At 37.9% G+C, this 14,416-nt stretch overlaps 3 protein-coding genes across 3 annotated transcripts; all 3 read right to left on the minus strand.

Annotated features, from left to right (window-relative positions):
* Nucleotides 1-319: 319 nt before the first annotated feature.
* LOC119672885 (uncharacterized oxidoreductase YjmC-like) lies at nucleotides 320-1,892 on the minus strand. The gene is made up of 3 exons (XM_038084046.1): nucleotides 1,661-1,892; nucleotides 640-1,601; nucleotides 320-576 (listed from the first exon to the last, which is right to left on the minus strand). The coding sequence occupies exons 1-3, from the start codon at nucleotides 1,746-1,748 to the stop codon at nucleotides 418-420; spliced, it is 1,209 nt and encodes a 402-aa protein (XP_037939974.1). The 5' UTR covers nucleotides 1,749-1,892; the 3' UTR covers nucleotides 320-417.
* Nucleotides 1,893-2,567: 675 nt separating this feature from the next.
* On the minus strand, nucleotides 2,568-4,180 carry LOC119673205 (uncharacterized oxidoreductase YjmC-like). The gene is made up of 3 exons (XM_038084441.1): nucleotides 3,909-4,180; nucleotides 2,850-3,832; nucleotides 2,568-2,789 (listed from the first exon to the last, which is right to left on the minus strand). Exons 1-3 carry the CDS (start codon nucleotides 4,003-4,005, stop codon nucleotides 2,628-2,630), a joined length of 1,242 nt encoding a protein of 413 aa, XP_037940369.1. The 5' UTR covers nucleotides 4,006-4,180; the 3' UTR covers nucleotides 2,568-2,627.
* Nucleotides 4,181-5,915: 1,735 nt separating this feature from the next.
* Nucleotides 5,916-8,952, minus strand: LOC119668677 (uncharacterized oxidoreductase YjmC-like). Its single transcript, XM_038078262.1, has 3 exons — nucleotides 8,683-8,952; nucleotides 7,597-8,606; nucleotides 5,916-6,082 (listed from the first exon to the last, which is right to left on the minus strand). Exons 1-3 carry the CDS (start codon nucleotides 8,777-8,779, stop codon nucleotides 5,924-5,926), a joined length of 1,266 nt encoding a protein of 421 aa, XP_037934190.1. The 5' UTR covers nucleotides 8,780-8,952; the 3' UTR covers nucleotides 5,916-5,923.
* Between the last annotated feature and the right edge of the window lie 5,464 nt (nucleotides 8,953-14,416).

Below are 14,416 nucleotides of genomic sequence, written 5' to 3' on the forward strand. Positions count from 1 at the left end.
AAGACAATTTTTTTCTACTAAAATTAAAATCTGTTTGCAGTTAATTTCAACACATTATAATAGCTATGTAAACACCCTTTTAAATTTTTATACACAACGTTTAGAGATTGTTTGAGTTAACTTCCCTAATCAAGAGTTGAAAAACTTCAGACTCCCATATATGAAGACAACTTGAAGACTACATTAGTATGAGTTGAGACTCATACGAAATCTTGAATCTCTAACTTGTTTATTCTATAGTAATACACAAAAAATTTTCCTTGATATCTGCATTGACTCAAATACCATAAAACTAACCGAAATAAAAACGCACTTTTAATACTGTTCAGAATTTAAAACATGCTTCACACATCTCGGTACAATCATAGAAATTCACAATACAATTAACATATGTTAGGGATTGTTGATGTTATGGACTCATTCAAACTGTAATGGCTTCACTTTTAGTTTATTTGCCAGATTTTCACAAGTTTTTAATTGATTGTCTGTGTATTCAATGCCACCAGCTTTTTCTACTTGTTTTAATCGCTTGATTTCTATATCACCTGGCACAAGAATTGGATTCTTTGGATCAGCCTAACAAATTAATGATGTTTTAGATCTTTAAAATTAAAAAAAGTAAGTCCAAATACTACTTACCACTTCACAATTTCTTAAAAGGCAATTGAAATGAGTTAGACGCTGTTGAAAATCTGGTGCGAAAAAGCATGGATCAATTACCACAAATAATTGACCCAAGTTTTTTGGTTTGCCTCTACCACCAACCATTGTTGAATATGTTGCACCTGACAAAACTCCCGATAAAACATCCACAGCTGCACCTAAACCGTAACCCTTATATCCAAATTCAAGACCTCCCAATGGTAGTAAGTTATTAGCTTCAAGAGCTTTATTCACATCTGTCGTTGGCTTTCCTTCTTTATCTAATGCCCAGCCTTCGGGTATTGTTGATCCTTTACGTTTAGCCAGTTCAAGTTTTCCTAAAGCAACTTGGGTTGTGGCCACATCGAACAGAAACTGATCATCACATCCTGGAGCACCAATAGATAAGGGATTTGTACCAAGAATCGCATGTTTCGCACCTTTTGGTGCCATTAGTGGTGAAGTGTTTGTCATTGTAATACCTATTAATCCCTGCTTCATTGCTCTTAGACAGTATAGTGCTGGCACAACATAATGATTTGAGTTTTTTGCACTCACCCAACCAACGCCAATCTTTTTCGCTTTTTTTATAGCCAAATCCATACAAAATTCAGCAACAACAACACCTAAACCATGTCGACCATCTACCCAGGCCACAGCTGAGGTTTCGGACAAAATTTTGGGTTTAGCACAAGGGTCAGTGTTTCCACTTTTAATTTCCTTCATATACATTTCGAGTCGATTCATACCATGACTCATTATACCACGGTAATCGCAACTCGCCAATATGCCAGCCATGGCCTTAGCATGATCTTTGGGTACATCAGAGGCAACGAAACAATCATAAATAAATCGTTTTGATTCCTTAAATGAAACTAATTTTTTTTCAGATTTGGATTTTGCGTTGCCTGTGGAATATGTGGGCGTAAGATCATTTTGACGCCAGATCTTGTACAAATCTATAAAGTTGAGATAGGGTTAGATAGATTAAAATGCAAGAGAGCAGAGCCGTACTTACTATTCGAATATATCTTAGGGACTAATTGGGCACGCAAGTACTTGACTATATAATTGGCAGCAGTTGATATACACAATTTCAAAGCCATTATGGAGAGTTTTTGAACCGAGATAGTTTAATGGAGCATGTCACAGTTAACGGTTAATTTTCATCAAATTTCGCAAAAGTTAAAATTTAAAAACAGAAATTTTGAAGAATGGGGGCCAAAGAAACTATGTGCAAAGAGTTTTGAAGTCTATTGTATTATATTTTAAAAAATATTTTAATATGTAATTTTCAAATCTTGTCATGGGTAAAGAGATTTTAGTGATAGGTAGTGAAGCATTTTTTAAACAAGTGGAAGAGTCTTATACTCTCTAAACGTATGTAATATGCCACACAATAAGTAGCTACCTTTATGAGCTTTAACATGCAAAAACTAATCAGAGCAGACACTACTTTTACCACTGACAATGAGGTACCACGATCTTTATGTTATCATTAGAGAATGTCTCATAAACGGACCTGGTCAAATTCAACCTATTGATCAATTTAACAATATTTAGTGAAGTATAGCTTACAGGCTAATGTTGTTTCTAACAAAAAATGTGTACTTAATGGAGTGACTCTCATAGCTTCTGAGGCTATCCCTCATTCTTGATCATAGTGTTTAAGGCTTTAAATTCAAATTAAAATTTCTATATGCTGTAGATATTATCATAAAATCACATCATATCATAATGTTATCATTAATTTTTTTAAGTCCAGACAGTTACGTTCTGTATAATTACATGATACTCTCTATTAAAACCGGCACTAACCGTCAAGTCGTAGTTTTTTTAAAGCTTAATATACAGTTACCGCGTTTAGAAAATAAAAAAAAGATAAGATATATTATACATATTATTTTGAACTATTTCTAGTTTCTCTATTTTATTTGAAAGTTTTTTTTATCGAAAATATTATTATTCATTAACACTATTAATTTTTAACAAACAAATTGCAATGGCTCCACGTCGAGTTCCTTGGACAGTTTTTCGCATGCTTGCAGCTGATTTTCTGTATATTCGATACCACCCGCTTTGACCACTTCTTTCATGCGTTGGATTTCTGTATCTCCAGGAATCATCAGCTTATTTTTCTCATTGTCCTAACAACAATTTTTTTATAAATATCGCATTAGATTAGAAATATATTTGAATTTACTTACAACTTTGCAACTTCTTAAAGTTTGATTAAAACAAGTTAAGCGCTCTTTAAAATCTGGTGCAAACATATTTGGATTTATGACTAAGAAATTTTGTCCCAAGTTCATTGGAACGCCTTCTTTAAAAACAATATTTTTGGAAAAGTCAGAATCTCCTAACACACCAGTAAGTATATCAATTGCACCAGCCAGGCCATAACCTTTGTAACCGAAATCAATTCCACCCAATGGAAGCAACAATTTCGCTTCGAGAGCTTTCTTAACATCAGTAGTCGGTTTTCCGTCCTTATCTAAAGCCCAGCCCGCCGGTATGGTTGGCCCCTTGCGTGAAGCAACCTCAAGTTTTCCAACGGCCACTTGAGTTGTGGCTACATCAAATAGATAATGATCATCAGCACCTGGTGCACCAATGGATATAGGATTAGTGCCAAGTATAGGTTCTTTTGCTCCTTTCGGCGCCATTAATGGCCATGTATTACTCATATTTATGCCGATATAGCCCTTTTCCATAGCTTTTAAGTTGTACAGACCAGGAACAATATAATGATTCGAATGCTGTGCTACCACAAATCCTATACCGACCTCTTCAGCTTTACCCATTGCAAGCTCCATGCAGAAATGTGCAATAACTGCACCAAGACCATTCTTGCCGTCTACCCATGCTGTTGCTGGTGTTTCGCATTTAATTACCGGTTTTACACAACCATCCAAAGCATTCGTTTTCAACATGTTAATATACATTTCGACTCGATTCATGCCATGGCTCATAATACCGCGATAATCGCACGCTGCTAACGTCTTTGCCATGATACATGCATGATCTTCGGGTACACAGGAAGCTATAAAGCAATCCTTAATGAATCTGATGACTTCTTCCATAGCCACTAACTTCTTGCCAGATTTGGTCCCTGATGTGGTGGTTTTACCGCCCTTATTTTTATTTCTCTTTGTGTTGCATTTACTCCTGTGAAAATTCTTCTGAACATCTTATGTGAAATACAAAATTGATCAGATATATTTTTATTGCTGTGTAATCAATGTATAATCGACTTAATTACTTACCAAGGATCTTCTGAATAATCACATTACATTTTAAATTTTTACATTTATGTTGAATTGCTTGCCGTAAACATCTATTAATGCAATTTAAAAACAGCATTTTTGGAGCACTTATTTTTAAAAGATTAAAGATGAATTAAAGACTTTTGTATCCGAAGTTCATTATGTTTGGATTTCTAAATAATTTTTGCAGTTATTTAATTTTGTAATTTTGAATAGATTAGGTCCTAAATAAGTAGTGCCAAAAATGCATTTTTGAATTTTGAAAAATATTCTTTTTTTCTTTCAATGACAATTAAAATAGATTTAATTTCCTAAATTTAATAAAATTAAATTTAATAGAAAAGAATATTTGATTAATTTTTTTATCTATAAAAATTAGGCCAAAATATTTTTTTAAACTAATCAGTCTTTACTCCTAAGTGATGGTAGTTAGATGCCCATTGTGAATTAAACTGCTATAAAGATGCGCCTTAAAACTGATACTGCATCGGCTTGCATATTGAGAACTTTCCTATCTAGTAAGGTCATAATGTCCTCATAGATCACGCTATTAGATCGCACAACTCATATCATCAGGTATATAACTTGATTGACTCTTTCAAAACAGATAGTGTTTTCGCCATGTAGACTTAACATGGCATTTAAATTAATCGTAGTCAGTTTTTAACCAAAATATCAAGATCATCAGTAAAATCACATATCTGGGATCATATATCATAATCATATATCTGTTCAGAATATTGTCTACTAGTGGTCAAGATTTTGAAGATTTTGTTGTATATGTTTTCATTCGATCATATAAGTTAATTTTGATTTTTTGTTAATAGGATATTTATTATTATTATTATTGTTAGGGGATGTTACTGTGGCCGTCAGGTCCATTGTATCCCTTTCTGGGTTTAGAGTAGGTCTCATTCCCAAGTCTATTCCGTATGTGCATTAGCGCAGGGCATTCTAACAGCACTTGTGTGCCCGACACCTTATTCTCTTTACAGAATCTACAGTTTGCATCCTTAAGTATACCCAGTCGTGTAAGGTAGTATTTTAGTTTACAGTGCCCTGTTAGGATTCCTGTGATGATTCCAAGTTTTCTTTTGATAGGTTCATACAATTCTGGTATCTCTTAGTATTATAGGTACCAATAAGTGATTTGGATTGTGTTAATCCTGGTATATTATACTCGTGACCCTTTTATTATGATTCTCCTTTATGTTTATGAGAAAAAGGAGCTTACTATGTCCTAGTCCACAAAAAAGTCCCGGCCCAGATTCCGGATATTTAGTAAGTTTTCATTTATTATCAATTTCTCAATTTTATACTTTGCCTATCTATAACGCACTGGACAACACACTTAAAAATCAAACGTCAAAATGTGACGTCAGAGTTGCCGCTTTCATGTATTTTGTATATCTGGGTAAAATACTACAATCTCCCTATTACTATTTGCTATTACTTACTAGATCCTTACATTAGATAAAATATTTTTTTGAGATATCTTCCCTTTTCCTTTAATGCGTTTTGTGAAATGGATGGTAGATTCAAGTGACTGCAGTGACTGCAGTGATGGTAGATTCAAAAACAAGATTCACTTTGTCACTGGGAGAAGGTCTATTATTATACCAAAGTTATGGGACACGTTGACTGCTCTATTGGTAGAAATACCACTATTTCGGAACTAGAAAATACTTTGTCACTTTGACAAAGTGGGCAATCTTTTTAATACTTATATTTGCGATATCGATCAGACATTTGAGAAGAAAAAGAAATATTAATTTTTATGTGGTGCGTGACGTATATCATTAATTAGTCAAAAGTCTTCATTTTTTACGTAAAATCTATTTTCAATTTTTTATTTCTTATCAACATTAAATTTAAAAAAGCTTTAATTATAAAAATAAAAAGGTTGCAAGTACAAAAATCATTAAATGAAGCTAAAGTAGATTTTAAATGCAAAGTCATAACGTCATCATCATGTCATAAATAATTACTCATAAAACACTTATAAAATATTTTACTTAAATGAAATTTATTGGTTTGATATGTAATCGTTGGGCTAGAGCTTCACAAGTTTTTAATTGATTTTCCAGATATTGAATGCCTCCTGCAGCATCCACAGATTGCATAAACAGGCTCTCTTTATCACCAGCGACAAGCACTGGTTTTGATGAATCAGTCTGTGAAAAAAAGAGGATTGTTAAAAATTTAATTTTGAAAAATAAAAAATAGGCGAATTCAAAAGTTAACTTTCAATTCATTGAACTTGTGTTTTCAAATAAAGCTGTAGTTAATAAGCTCGTTCTGATATAAACACGGCAAGTGCTTTGGTTAATGTCACTAATTTAATAAAAAAGTAACAAAAAGGTGGCTAGAGCACAGAAAGTGTATGCAGCCTTGGCTACTCGTGGATAAACACGATTATTCATTGCTTTTACCAGGTGTACCGGTATGAAATGAGCGTTTTTTGGTGAAAATAAAACACTAATTATTAATAGGAAAGTAAAAAGCATTTTATTCAAAGTATTGGCCATTGCTTTCTACACATTTTCACCACCTCTCTGGCAATTTGTGGATACCAAGCCAAAAAAATTGTTCGTCTTTTAAAACAAACCAACCAGACACCCAATTTTCGACCACCTCGTAGGAATCAAAGTGCTGCTCAGCCAATGCGTTTCCCATCGATGAAAACAAATGGTAGTCTTAAGGAGCCAAGTCTGGTGAATACGGCGGGTGGGGTAGCAGCTCCCAGCCAAGTGTTTTGATTGCATCCTGAACCCGTTTTGCTTTGTGTGCAGGTGCGTTGTCATGGAGCAGAATTACCTTGCCGTGCCTTCTGGCCCATTCTGGTCGTTTCTCGATCAATGCATGGTTCAAATTTATCATTTGTTGTTCATAGCGACCAGCATTGACGGTTTCACCAGGTTTTAGGAGCTCGTGATACACCACACCTTTCTGGTCCCACCAAACACACAGCATTGTCTTCTTGCCGAATCGATCTGGTTTTGCAGTCGATGTTGATGGTTGTCCCGGATTAACCCATGATTTTTTCCGTCTAGGATTCTTAAAATAAATCCATTTTTCATCGCCAGTAACAATCCGGCAAGCATTCGATGCGACTCTGCACCACTTTTCTTCAAATGAAAACAAAAAATTATTGCTTTCCGCAAATCATCACTTTCTGGTACAAAATTCGACATTTTTAACACGATGAAAAAATATGATGTTGTCTGTTCAATGACTTGATGTATACTAAATATATTTCACACATGTCATAGCAAACAAACAAAAAAAAAATAAAGGCTCGTTCACAACAAATGTTCCCTGTCGGAACATTTGTATCTTAACGCTCATTTCATACCGGTACACCTAATAATTTGACAGGCACGAGTTCTTGACCTGGTACTTGCAGTCCAAATAAATTATATACAGACTACATGTTAAACTAATTAAAATTCGATTATTTCCTAAGATCACTGATGATGAGTACTTGGCAATACTCGAAACAGCATTGTATGGTCAGCCAAATTTCAATAAAATTAAATAAATTTTTGTGTTTGTCCTTTGTTTCTTTCTTTGCTATTCGAAATCCCTCTATATTTTAAATATAGCTTCTTTGTCACCATATAAAGAAAGCGTTGCTTTACCAGCAACAACAATACATACTTTTAATATTTAATATATATAATCTTACCGGTTTACAGTTTCTTAAACGTGAATTAAGATCAGTGATACGTTCTTTAAATCCGGGCGCGAAGCAATTTGGATCTACAGCTATGAAAACTTGACCCAAATCGGCTGCAGTGTGAGCACCCGCATGCGTCCATTTACGTATTTTTGTGGAGTAGTTAGACCCTGCCATTACACCACTCATCACTTCGACCATAGCACCTAAACCATATCCTTTATAGCCAGAATTTATTTCCGCCCCACCAAGTGGCATAAGACAGCCAGTGGCAAAAGCCAATTCGGGATCGGTAGTTACATTACCATTTGGATCTTGTGCCCAACCATTGGGCAATGGTTCAGCTTTGCGACGCTGTATCTCAATCTTACCTAATGCAACTGCAGTAGTGGCCATATCCAAAAGAAATTCATCATTTTTACCAGGTGCGCCAAGGGCAAGTGGATTAGTACCAAGTGCAGGTTCTTTCGAACGCGTTGGCACCATCAAAGGCGAAGTATTCGTCATAGAAATTCCAACAAGTCCATTATCCATAGCATGCATAACATAATAACCAGCCATGCCATAGTGATTAGAACCCTTTGCACAGACCCAACCTACGCCTACAGCTTTAGCTTTTCTAATAGCCAAATCCATACAGAAATTGCCTACTACAGCACCTAAACCATTGCAGCCATCAACCCAAGCAGTTGAAGGTGTTTCATTCAATATTTTAGGAATGGCAGTGCCATCTGTTGCGTTTATAGCCAAATCATTTATGTACATTTCCAGGCGATTCATTCCATGGCTGAAGTGACCACGATAGTCAGCTGCTGCTAACGTCTTTGCCATGATGTATGCATGATCTTCGGGTACACAAGAAACTAGAAAGCAATCCTTCATGAATCTGATGGCTTCTTCGAGAGCCACTAACTTCTTGCCCGATTTATCAGATTTGGCCCCTGACATGGTGGGTGTATCGTCCTTATTTATATTTCTCTTTGTGTTGTATTTACTCCTGTGAAAATTCTTCTGAACATCTTATGTGAAATACAAAATTGATCAGATATTTTTTTATTGCTGTGTAATCAATGTATAATCGACTTAATTACTTACCAAGGATCTTCTGAATAATCACATTACTTTCTAAATTTTTACAGTTATATTGAATTGGTTGTCCTAAACATCTATTAATGCAATTTATAAACAGCATTTTTGGAGCACTTATTTTTAAAAGATTAAAGATGAATTAAAGACTTTTGTATCCGAAGTTCATTATGTTTGGATTTCTAAATAATTTTTGGAGTATTTTAATTTTGTAATTTTGAATAGATTAGGTCCTAAATAAGTAGTGCCAAAAATGCATTTTTGAATTTTGAAAAATATTCTTTTTTTCTTTCAATGACAATTAAAATAGATTTAATTTCCTAAATTTAATAAAATTAAATTTAATAGAAAAGAATATTTGATTAATTTTTTTATCTATAAAAATTAGGCCAAAATATTTTTTTAAACTAATCAGTCTTTACTCCTAAGTGATGGTAGATAGATGCCCATTGTGAATTAAACTGCTATAAAGATGCGCCTTAAAACTGATACTGCATCGGCTTGCATATTGAGAACTTTCCTATCTAGTAAGGTCATAATGTCCTCATAGATCACGATATTAGAACGCACAGCTCATATCTTCAGGTATATAACTTGATTGACTCTTTCAAAACAGATAGTATTTTCGCCATATAGACTTAACAAGGCATTTAAATTAATCGTAGTCAATTTTTAACCAAAATATCCAGATCATCAGTAAAATCACATATCTGGGAGAATATTTTGAATATTGTCAACGAGTGATCAAGATTTTGAAGATTTTGTTGTATATGTCATCATTCGATCATATAAGTTAATTTTGATTTTTTGTTAATAGGATATTTATTATTTGCGTCCCTTTCTGGGTTTAGAGTAGGTCTCTAAGCCTTGAGGCATCAATAAAAAGTAGTATAGATTATTACTTTACAGAGTTTTATTGCCTCTTCCGTAACAATATGCATTCCCAAGCCTATTCCGTATGTGCATTAGCGCAGGGCATTTTAACTGCACATGTGTGACCAACACCTTATTCTCGTCACAGAATCTACAGTTTGCATCCGTAAGTATACCCAGTCGCTGTTAGGATTCCTGTGATGATTCCAAGTTTTCTTTTGATAGGTTCGTACAATTCTGGTATCTCTTATTATTATAGGTACCAATAAGTGATTTGGATTGTGTTAATCCTGATATATTATACTCGTGACCCTTTTATTATGATTCTCCTTTATGTTTATGAGAAAAAGGAGCTTACTATGTCCTAGTCCCCCTTGCTAGGTAGTCACCTTGTCGTGGTGTAGGGGCTTATTGTGGACTGAAGCATGTCATATGGAAGTCATGACATGATGATTTTTCATGTGACATGATTCAGCACACAAACTAAGAACTGCCGCCAACGCACAGGTTGAAAGTAGGTATCTACGATTCCTGATCAGTCGTTGAGGCTAGCTAGTGGACTTTAATGGACACTTGCTAATTGGTCAGTCCTATAGGAAAGTGCGGCTATCTATCAGACCAATGACTCGCCTTCAGTACGGTCATGTCTCTGCTGTTTGTGGGTCGCCGATAGTCGGGCGGGGGAGAAGGAAAACTCCCTAGGGCAGGGTCTGTACACATTCTAGGCTCCCAAGGCTAGGTCTTGATAGACTGGAATATGAACATACCTATTGCCCCAAACAAACCCCCTAAACTCACAGTGGAACAGCTATGCTGGTGAACTTGCTTGACAGGGTAGAGTCAAGCTTAATAGCGAACTCCGTACCAGGTCTGGCAAACCTACGGTTTCAATTTGTCCTTCCCATGGGGGCGCTCATGGGTGACCAACCTGCACGGTTTATTTAAACTTACTTTGTATGGAACTAAATAACATTTTCAATTCTATGGACTGCACACCTTTAAATGTGCAAAATATGGCTTTACACAGCCAAAACTTATCACTGAACGAGGGGGCACCTGGTACCATCGTCAGTGAACAAATGGACCATGACTTGTTGGAGAGGGCACCTGGTCCTCTACCCGACAAGCCGGAGGAAATGGACATTCCACTTAGCCAAGAGTCGGCTGGGATGTCTATCTCCTCGGAACAGGAGAGAGATCTTCTGGAGCCTGGTCTAACTAAAAAGACTCAAACGAGGGTGAAGCTATCCGGCGCTGGACGCAAAAGGTTGAAGGCTTTACTTGCCAAGGGCATCCCCCTGGAAACAGCAAGGTCCTTGGCAGTAAAGCCGGCCACTGCGACTAACGAAGTGCAGGCAACACCAAAAAGATCCCGATCGGACAGCTCTACACCAACATCAAGCTCAAAACCGACAAAGCGGATTGCACTACAGGGCAAGAAAGTTGATAATAAATCAACAGTGCCTGCAACTGCTTTGCCGATTTTCAGTAGGATGAAGGAAGTAGAGACCTCACACGGGGGCAAACCTGGTCCCAGTAAAGAGGTGGCGACGGTATCTGTGGGGCAGGCTAAACAGAGTACTTCTTCCGAAGACCATTGTTCAAAGCCTACCCTAGCAGAGACTGTTCGCTCTAAGAAGATCGGTATACTACCGCACAATTTCCCAGAGGGCATTTGGTCCAATGAGGAAATTGGCAAGGTGCAGAAATGCATCCTCGACAAGATGTACGAAACTTATCGAGCTCCTGGGGTGAAGCCTCATTTCGCCGGTTACAGTCTAAAGCCCGGATGGTTTACCATTAACTGTCTGGACGACGAGACTGTAACTTGGTCTAAAGAGACAATCCCAGCCTTGAAGCCGTGGGAAGGAGCCCAGCTGAAGGTAGTGGACGAGGCAGAAGTGCCAAAGTCTGAAATCTATGTTGGCTACTTCCCAGGCTCAGCTTCCTGGCAAAGCGACCGTATTCTGGGAAAAATTGAGTGCCAAAATTCGGGCATGCGTGTCAGGGACTGGCGGGTACTCCACAGGCTCAATAAGGGCGATATCGTCGAGATGGCGATTGCTCTGGATCCTATGTCGTCCGAAATGGTCGGAAAGCTGGGCAATAAAGTCTTCTATGGACTTAGCAGTGCCGTGCTGAGACCAAGACATAAAGGAAACAGAGCAAAGGAAGTGGTTGAAGATGAGCGACCAACAACATCTGCGGCTTGTGCTCAGTCAAGCAACCAGAAGCCGAAAACGGGTCTCAATTCCGGGGGACCACCCTTGAGAGGGGGCAGAATCCGTGCCCAGGGCCGAAAACCTTCCGCTCTCTCTGGTCGTCTGAGGAAATGGGAACGAAAAGACCCGGAGGCCGCGGAATTGCTGCGCGGTACGAAGGGCGGCAAGGTCCGCAAGGGCCAGTCTGGAATATAATGTCCCGGACTCCGCCACATCCGCAAAACTCTTGGAGGCAACTTCATTGCCTCCAAATCAACCTCCACCGGGCTATAGCAGCTTCATACAGGCTCAGTGCCCTGGTGGAACAACACTGTCTGGATTTTGTGGCCATCCAAGAACCATGGGCCACAAAGGGGCGCATAAACGGTCTACAGACAAAAACGTGTAAGTTAATCTATGATAATAATGTTGATCGTCCTAGAACGGCGATAATGATTAACAAAACCATTAAATCTCTTCCAATTACAGAGCTTATACAGCGTGATCTGGTGGCGGTACAGGCAGAAGTGCCTAGTACTAGGGGGACGAGAATAATAGTTTTTGCATCTCTGTACCTCCCTGGCGACGCAGAGGAAGCGGTGTCTCTCGAGCTCCAGCAGCTTACAGAATACTGCCGTATCCGAAACCTACAGTGGGTAATGTGCTGCGACGCCAACGCACACCATACAGTATGGGGAAGCACAGACATCAATAGACGAGGTGAGTCACTTTTTGATTATATCACAACTAACAATTTAATGGTAGTTAATAAAGGTAACGAACCTACTTTTGTAAATGCGATAAGGGAAGAGGTATTAGATCTCACTTTAGCAAGCGCATTTATATCAAATAACATTTCAAATTGGAGGGTGTTGGAGGAGAACTCCTTATCAGATCACAGATATATACGCTTTGATTTGGAAGGGGAAGTTGAAGACACTTTCGAAATAAGAAATGTTAGGAAGACCAACTGGTCTCTATATAACTTCTATTTAGAACAAAACATTAGTTGTCTTGGGAATAGGATTACTAATTGTCAGGAACTAAATCTTGAGGTTAACAAACTAGAAAATATTATTACAGGGGCTTTTGAAAATAGCTGCGAACTTATCAAAAAGAAACGTTCTAGGAACGTCCCATGGTGGAATAGGGAACTAGATATTTTACGCAAAAAAGCCCGCCAGCTCCTTAATAGAGCCAAGTCCAATGGGGACTGGGCATCTTACAAGTGTGCCTTAACGGCTTACAATAGGGAATTGAGGAAATCAAAGAGGGAATCATGGAGGAGGCACTGCGAGGAGATTGAAACACTTCCTGCGGCTGCGAGACTTCAGAAATCTCTAAATAAAGACCACTCAAATAGCCTCTCTACGTTAAAGAAGGCTGACGGAAGCTTTACGGTAAGTCTGGAAGAAACGGGACAGCTTTTGCTGGACACTCATTTTCCAGGCTGCGCCATGTAAACTGAGACTACGGAAACCATCGAGGATACTCGTTTCTTATTGGTTACACGAAGAGATCTTTCACTGGCCCGTAAAATCTTTACAGTCAATAAAACTAAATGGGCCATTTCCACTTTCAGCCCGTTTAAATCACCTGGTATCGATAATATACAACCGTGCCTTCTTCAGAAAGGCGTTGATATATTAGCACCGATATTAACAAACTTATTTAGGATAAGTCTAGAATTAGGCGTAATACCTAAACATTGGACGAAGGCTAGGGTAGCTTTCATACCGAAAGCAGGCAAAAAGGCGGACCACACGCCAAAAGCTTTTCGGCCCATTAGCCTTACTTCTTTCCTGCTTAAAGCAATGGAGAAGATTCTAGATCAATACATCAGGGAAGTCTATATTAAAGCTTCACCTCTACATATTGAACAGTATGCTTATCAGTCGGGCAAATCGACCGACACCGCTATACATAGTCTGACGAGTAAAATCGAGAAGGCTTTAGACGGTAAGGAAATAGCTCTCTGCACATCGGTTGACATTACAGGAGCTTTTGATAATGCAACATTCAGATCAATTGAGGCAGGAATGGTCAGGAAAGGAATACATAGACTGATCATAACATGGATTCTCAATATGCTGAAAAATAGGACGATAATCTTTGAAATGGGGACGAAGAGATTAACTGTCAAGTCAACCAAAGGATGTCCTCAAGGAGGCGTTCTTTCGCCACTCTTATGGCTATTGGTCATTGACGAACTCCTACAGTCTCTTGGTGACCTCGGATATGAAGTTCAGGGCTTTGCAGATGATCTAGTCATCATGGTTAGAGGCAAATTTGACTCCACCATATCCGATCGTATGCAACTAGCTCTTGATATCACTCAAAATTGGTGTCAAGAGAAAGGACTCTCGATTAATCCGAATAAAACAAATGTAGTACCCTTCACCAGAAGAAGGAAAATGAGTCTAGGGACCTTAAAGTTAGGGGACACTGACTTAATACTATCTAAGGAAATGAAATATCTAGCAGTAATTCTAGATAAAACTCTTACTTGGAAAAACCATTTATCATATATAACTGGCAAAGCTCTAAGAGCAACTTATGCGTGCCAAAGACTGTATGGTAAAACATGGGGTCTGCGACCAAAAATGATGGCTTGGTCGTACAAGACCGTAATAGTACCGATGATCACCTATGCTTCTTTGGCATGGTGG

The sequence above is a fragment of the Teleopsis dalmanni genome, chromosome 1, assembly GCF_002237135.1.
Source record: "Teleopsis dalmanni isolate 2A chromosome 1, ASM223713v2, whole genome shotgun sequence".
Classification (NCBI taxonomy): domain Eukaryota; kingdom Metazoa; phylum Arthropoda; class Insecta; order Diptera; family Diopsidae; genus Teleopsis; species Teleopsis dalmanni.

Excerpts from the sequence above, each read along its gene's own strand:
- LOC119672885 (XM_038084046.1), bottom strand. The coding sequence starts at position 1,748 with ATGGCTTTGAAATTGTGTATATCAACTGCTGCCAATTATATAGTCAAG. Across the intron at positions 1,602-1,660 it reads CCCTAAGATATATTCGAATA|ATTTGTACAAGATCTGGCGT; the intron begins GTAAGTACGGCT and ends TCAACTTTATAG. Across the intron at positions 577-639 it reads TTTTAAGAAATTGTGAAGTG|GCTGATCCAAAGAATCCAAT; the intron begins GTAAGTAGTATT and ends TTAATTTGTTAG.
- LOC119673205 (XM_038084441.1), bottom strand. The coding sequence starts at position 4,005 with ATGCTGTTTTTAAATTGCATTAATAGATGTTTACGGCAAGCAATTCAA. Across the intron at positions 3,833-3,908 it reads GATTATTCAGAAGATCCTTG|ATGTTCAGAAGAATTTTCAC; the intron begins GTAAGTAATTAA and ends ATTTCACATAAG. Across the intron at positions 2,790-2,849 it reads CTTTAAGAAGTTGCAAAGTT|GACAATGAGAAAAATAAGCT; the intron begins GTAAGTAAATTC and ends AATTGTTGTTAG.
- LOC119668677 (XM_038078262.1), bottom strand. The coding sequence starts at position 8,779 with ATGCTGTTTATAAATTGCATTAATAGATGTTTAGGACAACCAATTCAA. Across the intron at positions 8,607-8,682 it reads GATTATTCAGAAGATCCTTG|ATGTTCAGAAGAATTTTCAC; the intron begins GTAAGTAATTAA and ends ATTTCACATAAG. Across the intron at positions 6,083-7,596 it reads GTTTAAGAAACTGTAAACCG|ACTGATTCATCAAAACCAGT; the intron begins GTAAGATTATAT and ends TTTTTTTCACAG.